At 38.6% G+C, this 7363-nt stretch overlaps 1 protein-coding gene across 1 annotated transcript; it reads left to right on the top strand.

Moving 5' to 3' along the window:
* Positions 1-3843: 3843 nt before the first annotated feature.
* LOC114685918 (olfactory receptor 4C12-like) lies at positions 3844-4779 on the top strand. Its single transcript, XM_028860557.1, has one exon. It carries the CDS (start codon positions 3871-3873, stop codon positions 4777-4779), a length of 909 nt encoding a protein of 302 aa, XP_028716390.1. The 5' UTR covers positions 3844-3870.
* The last annotated feature ends 2584 nt before the right edge of the window (positions 4780-7363 follow it).

Here is a 7363-nt window from a genome sequence, read left to right as displayed (position 1 = left end):
TTCTGCTCTTGTACCTGATGTCAGGTACCTAATGTCAGTGTGTGGCTCCCCAAAGCAGGCAATTTATAACTGCCTATAACTCTAGTGCCTCGGGAATCATCACCAGTTGACCTCTGCAGGCACTTGGATGTGTGGAGTCACACATAAATTAGGCGGGAACACACACAAATAAAGTTAAATAAATCTTTTAAAAATGTAGAGCCTGGGACCTCCCCATTTCTTGGCTATTGTTACAGATAGTCTGTGTCTGCCCAGTACAGGTAGCTATTTGGTGTGAGTTAATAATTGCAATTGTGTGGGTTCTAGGTCATGGCATTTTGTGGCTCTTGACCCTTTCTTCCAACTCTTAGAAACTACACCTCTTCTGCCTTATAGGGTGGGTCTTATTTAGTGTTTGACTTAACACATTTGTCATTTACTCTTTACCTTGAGCAGCCATGGGTGGCTGCATTTACTACCATTTATTGTAAGGACAAGCTCCTCTGATGGAGACTGGGAACCAGTTTGTTTATGATTCTAAATTATTATATAATTATAAATCACTATATTATTATTATTATGTAGACAGTTTGCTGCCGTCATTTTGTTTATGCTTTATTTATAAGTTTCTCACATGGGCCTACTACCTCTCAAGACCTTGACTGTTAGCCAGGCTCACGGTACCAATCACTGATGCCCCTTCTTCCTTGAGGAGTGAGCCTGGGATCTAACCAAAGAGTGCCTGGTTACTCACATCACAGCCACTTTTAGCTATTTAAATAACATTCATTGAATGAAAACTAGAGAGACAAATTATTCAGATTCTGATTGAGGGTTGGTGATTGGCTCAGTGCTGTAGATACATTTCTAGCCAGTCTTATTCACTTTCAGAGAGACAGTTAAGAGAGTGGGACACATATTTGACATTTTGGCAATGGCTTATAAAATTAATTGTCCTTCCCTTGTGAAAATGGCACAGGGTGGAGTTTCTTCTAATATAAAGTTCATGTATTTATATTCTAAGAATTTAAGCCTGAGAGTGCAACTGCTAGGCTTTCTGGGTAGAGTTCATATCAAAGGCAGTGGCTTTCCTCTCAGTCACACTCTGCAGTTACAACTTGAAATCTGAGAGGAAGAAGTCTGACTCTCAAGGACCAACTGTGTTCCTGGGAACTTCCCATCCATGCTTTAAGACTTAAGAGTCTAAGTGAATGCTTGGAAGCATTGGTTGCAGGAGAGGTCTCACCCAGGGAATGCTTTATTGGCTGTTCGTACTTGGAAATCAATCTTGCTCTTCTTTAAAAGTGATGACTTAGTTCCTAGTGTCCAGATTAAGACAACTGGGCAAAGCACTGGATGAGAATTACTAAACCCTATGACTTCTCTGAGCTTCACAGAGAACTAGATGAATCGGTGCTGCTGGAACCATTGCTGTCTTTTCACCATCAGGGGCCATGAATTTGAAGGAGAGTGTGGTGGAGGTTTATGAGAGGTTTTGGAGTGAGGAAAGGGGGGAAATGTAAGTATATTATAATGTCAAGAAATAAAAAATGAATAAAACCTTGACTTGTGTTTAAGCACAGTATCAGCATATCTACTACCTGAGACAGTGTATCCGTGGCTGGAATGAGACATCTCAGACCTGAAGACAGCATAAATGTTGGTAAGTAGGATAAGCATAGATTTTCTTTTCTTATTTTTAAATTTATTTCATGATTTTCTTTTACAGAAGCATTGTTTTTAACAATAAATTAACACGACATTCGCTCTGGCTGCACATATTTTTCAGTGAGGCAAATTCTGATAGAGTCTATTTTAAGTATTTGTTGCATCCATGGCAAGGGTGTAGTTCTTAACTCTGTATGGAACTGAGCCGTTTCCCTTGACAGTGTGCAAGAATGATCTATGATACTTACTTGCCAGTGTTTTCTTCTGTTGTTAACCCTAAGGGCCGTGACTATCAAGTGAATTTGATAAAACTTGTATTTAAAGTTGTTTAGATTTCAAAAGTTTTTTTGAAATACTGTCTTCTTAAAAATGAAGCTGCATTGGTGAGACAGTCAAGTCTGGCAACACAAGTTTGAATCCCTGGAACCCATGAACCCATGTAAAGGTGTTAGGGAGGAGTTAACTTACTCCACAAAGTTGTCCTCTAGCCTCCCTACACTCTCTCTCTCTCTCTCTCTCTCTCTCTCTCCAACTACAAAAAAATCTCCCTCAGATGATTTTATGTCCATTATCTCCTAATTTTTCTCTCCAGTTTTTCCTCTTTTCTTTCACTGTTTTTATTTCCCTTTTTCCTTTCTTCTATTCTTCCTTTGTTTTCTCTACTTCATTTACTCCATCTCCCCATTCCCCCATCTGTACACATTACTTGCACTGTCTTCAAGTGTCTTACAGCGTCTAGGACAGCTGCATAGTTACAAGCACAAACTAAGCATTTATCTGAACAGTAAACTTGGTTGAATGTAATTGTTTCCACCTTTAGCCACAGAAGCCAAGGTGGAATAAATGCATTTTAATGTATTGGTGTATGGCTTTAACAAATGAATCCAGAAATGCACAACTTCAACATAAATAAAAATAAATCAAATATATTTTCTTGTGAAGGATGTTTTTCTCCCTCCTTTTAATATGATGAACTTTGTTTTTGACATTAATTCTTTTCTGTCTTGTTCAGAAAATCGAGGGTTAATCCCTTGATTAGCCCGTTTTCACAATTTTTTCTTCTAGACATGTTCAGAGACTTTTTTGGAAAAAGTTTTCTTTATTAATACTTCAATGAGAACTGGTAAATTAAGCAACAAATAAAACAGTAAATTATACGCAATTTTAATTTTTGTAACAATTCTAAATTTAGGTATATTTTTCCTTAGGTTTATAGGTTTAAAACTGAAATATAAAATATTATGTAGTTAATAGTAATAGATATAGGACTCTAAAATATGTGCCTGAAGGTTTAAGATCATTGATCATTATACATAAATACATTTTAACGTTTCCTTTTCTTTCTCTCTTTCCCACTTTCTTTTTTTTGTCCTTTTTCTCTCTCCTTTGAGTAAATGCTTTGAGCATTTATGTTTTGGACAGTACTGGGACTACCGCAAAAATTAGAGTGACTAAAATGTGGGTAAGCAGAGTTTTTACCTTCAAAGACCCCTTTGCTGAGTGCTGAGAGGTGAGTTTCTGTAATGGACATTTATCACAACCTCTGAACTTACACACCGAAAAAACTAAGAAGCTTCCAGACAAGTAAAAGAGGAAAAAGATGGCCCATGAAAGTCTTTGGATGTCCTTCAGTCTTTTATAAGACATAAAACTAGACAAAAAATGGATTTTTTTCCTTTGGTAAGATGCGTAGATTTTTGTGTAGCTTTTATGAACTACATATATGGCCAGATCAAGGACTGACTCTTACAACTTCATGAATCAAAATATTCTCTTTTGAGTTTACAAATCATGTTTTTTATAAACCTAAAATATTGAAAACATCTGAGGAAAATATAAATAAAATAAGCATACTTTCACTGTTACATGTGTAATGTGAAAAATGAAACAGCTGTTACGACATTGTACTTGTTTTAACTTTTTTTATTCTTGAGAATTTTATACATGTATAAAATGAAATCTGATCATGTTTATCTTCTTCCCATTCCAACCCGTCCTACATCCTCCTTAACAGGCCCCCTACCAACTTAATACCTTCTTAAAATTACCCACTGAGTCCAGTTAGTAGTGTCTAAATGTAGAAGGGCTTGGGGTCTACTACCAGAGCATGCTTTTGTCTCCTGTGAAACTGAAAGAAACAAGGCAGCTAGAGTTTAAGTCTTGTGAGTGTGTTGTTTATTTTTAGGACTTTTACCTGTCACTTGAGCTGAATTGATAGAGAAGATGAATAATATCACCGAATTCATCCTTATCGGATTGACTCAAAATATGGAGCTTCAGATATTTTCATTTGTCGTGTTTCTCATTGTCTATCTGCTCACCTTGGCTGGAAACATGCTTATCATGGTCACCATCAGCAGCAGCAGGGCCCTGGGATCCCCAATGTACTTCTTCCTCTCTTTTCTGTCTCTGATTGATGGCTGCTGCTCCTCTTCCATGACTCCTAAGATGCTGGCTGACTCTCTCTCTGTGAAGAAAACCATTTCTTTCAGTGGCTGCATGACTCAAGTCTTTGCTGAGCATTTTTTCGGTGCTGCTGAGATCATTCTTCTCACTGTGATGGCTTACGACCGCTACGTGGCCATTTGTAAACCCCTGCGCTACACGATCATCATGAACAGATTTGTGTGTGGCCTCTTGGTGGGAGTGGCCTGGGCTGGAGGTTTTATCCATGCAACGATTCAGATCCTCTTCACAGTTTGGCTGCCTTTCTGTGGCCCCAACATCATAGACCACTTTATGTGTGACCTGACCCCATTGTTGAAACTTGTCTGCATGGACACACGCACCTTGGGTCTCTTTGTTGCTGCCAACAGTGGCTTCATCTGTCTACTAAACTTTCTACTTCTGATGATCTCCTATATAGTCATATTAGATGCTCTGAAATCTCACAGCAAGGAGGGGAGGCGCAAAGCCCTCTCCACCTGTGTCTCTCACATCACAGTGGTCATCTTATTTTTTGTGCCTTGCATATTTGTGTATCTGCGTCCAGTAATGACCTTCTCTATTGATAAAGCTGTGGCTGTATTTTACACCATGATTACTCCTATGTTAAACCCCTTAATCTACACCCTCAGAAATGCCGAGGTAAAAAATGCTATGAAGAAAATTCTGGGTCAAAAGTTGACTTAAATGTAGAAGGAATCACATAGCATGAATTGATTATCCTTCAAAAGCTATAAAAAATTACTCTTAAGATTCTGAGCTAGGTGAACAGTGTATGTTAAAGTGTGTTGTTGGTATGTCAAGCTCTCAAAGAAATGATAATACATTAAATTAGGATTATAAAAATATCCCACTTAGATTTAATCATTGTTCATTTGCTTATCAAACTTCAGTGTGCTGTGAGGTTAAGGTTCTTGTTGATGTGTATGTTCCCAGGTCACAGCGCTAGTAGTCACAGGCTGGAGGGCTATTGTTGACAGACATAACTTCATTTGTGGTAAACTTCCTGGATTTATCTAAGCAAATTCCCTACATATACACTTTGAAAAATAATATACTTGCCTATTAAAATATTTTATTATTAGATAATTTCTTGGGCTATACATTTCATAGCAAAACTACTCCTTGCCACCTATGACAGGCTGGAGACCTGACCTAGGGGGCATGAGAATGGAGGAGCTGGCCCTGCCCCTTACCAAGTGTAGCATTCTGGAGAATGAGTCCTGTACCTCACCTGGGCAAAATAGTAGAGCTGCCCTGGTGGTGTGAGTGTAGGTGAGTTGGACCTGAGGGTATGAGAGCAGGAGAACTGGCCATGCACCTTCCTGTCTACTGCTTGGGGTGAGCTAGCCAAGGCAGTGCTGGAGAGCTAGCCTGGGTGGTGACAATGAGGGAAAGCTGGCAGGCTGACTAACCCAGCTACCACCCAGGCCTGGAACCAGGACTCTGAGGTAGCCCACCCCAACACCCACCTCATCTATGAACTGCTGGAGCATGTGAAGGGACTGAACCTGTAGATCCAAAGTTACAGGATCTCCAGGACACAAGGCAACAATAGGATGTCCAAGAAAGGCCCAGTGAGAGCCCAGTATTGATAGTGCAGCAAGAGCCAGAGGCCTCATACAAGACCAATGACTCATTTCAATGAACACTTACAAATAAACATTTATGAACTAATGCATTTACTACGTGACTCACTGGGCCACACTACAGCTTCCATGCAAAGATTTAATAACTTTTTGTTTTGTTTTTGTTTTTTATTTTTAAATTTTGTTTTGCAGGGCATTGTAAGGGCATAGGGCAGATGCTAGGGGACAAGGAGATGAGTGGGGTTTTGATCCCCCTCATGATGTGAAACACAAAGAATCAATAAAAAGTAAAAAGAATAAGTAAGAAAAGTATATCCCTAAACAATGATGATAGTCACAAAGTTACATCTTCATGAATTGTGGGATAAAAGGCTGTATCCTGTAACACGAATTGCTAAATGATCTTATTAATAAAAAACCCAGAGTCAGATATTGGGGTGAATGCTGAAAGATCAGAGAAAGAGAACAAGCTACAGCCAACAACCTGGCTTTACCAGAGCATGATTTTCTATTTCCTCACACCTTATATACCTTTCTGTGTCCTGCCATGTTACTTGGGATTAAAGGCCTGTGTCCTTCCCAAGCAAAGACATGAGATCTCAAGTGCTAGGATTAATGGTGTGTGCCACCATGCCTGGCTCTGTTCCCACTGTGTGCTTGAACTCACAGAGATCCAGACAGATCTTTGCCTCCCAAGTGATAGGATTAAAGGTGTGTGCCACCACTGCCTGACTTCTATGTCTAATTTAGTGGTGGGCTCTGTCCTCTGATCCCCAGATAAGTTTATTTGTTAGATCATAAATAAAATATCATGACATTATCCTTAACTCAACTTGTTCTACAGTTAAAGTACTACCTCCTCAGATGCTGATGCAAAGCCATTCTTCACTATTTAAATCACCACATACAACTTTAACATTTTCTCAATAACATTTTACCATCTGAGTATCTTAGTTGCTTTATAAATTCTGTGAAAGTGGGGGCATTGGCTGCCTCATCCACTACCACTTTTGTAATACCTAGACTTAGTATAGCACAAATATTCACTGAGTAAATGATCATCATGTCCCCGTGATACTCAAGAATAAATTCATTTAAAAAAGAGATATTTGATAACTGGACTGCTTATAACATTGATCACTTTTAATTCTTACTAATAAATTGAAACAGACATTAAGATCAGTTTAACATCTCACTATTAAGATAAGAATACATACTCTATCAAGATGATAATAGAAAAATAAATAAATAAATTAATTTTAAGTAATAAAAAATGAATAAAAATAGAAAAATTTGAAATATTAAACCAACCAACCAACAAACAAACATTTTACTAAAGTTAAAAAAAGGGAGAACTAGGGACTCATCATTCCTCTCCACATTATATTCTTTCCCTTGTTTTATATATTTAAAATTTTTTTATCAGTGGATTCTGCTGGAATTTATTGGTGGATTCTGCTGGAGGATCCAATGCAGATAAGCACTAGAGGGCTCCTGTTGCAAATCACCCTCTGGTGCGATGGAAGGATCTTTCTACTAGCACGTGAAGGAGACCCGATCTAGTGCTGGTGTGGCCCCAGAGTTTGGTTTATGTCTTTCCTCAGGACAATGAGGTTCCTCTTTGGATTCCTGAGCACTGAAGGCACTCTGTGGCTGCTGCTGAAGCCCAACATGACAGAGAC

The sequence above is a fragment of the Peromyscus leucopus genome, chromosome 4, assembly GCF_004664715.2.
Source record: "Peromyscus leucopus breed LL Stock chromosome 4, UCI_PerLeu_2.1, whole genome shotgun sequence".
In the NCBI taxonomy this organism is placed as follows: domain Eukaryota; kingdom Metazoa; phylum Chordata; class Mammalia; order Rodentia; family Cricetidae; genus Peromyscus; species Peromyscus leucopus.
This window is presented reverse-complemented; position numbering and strand designations above follow the sequence as displayed.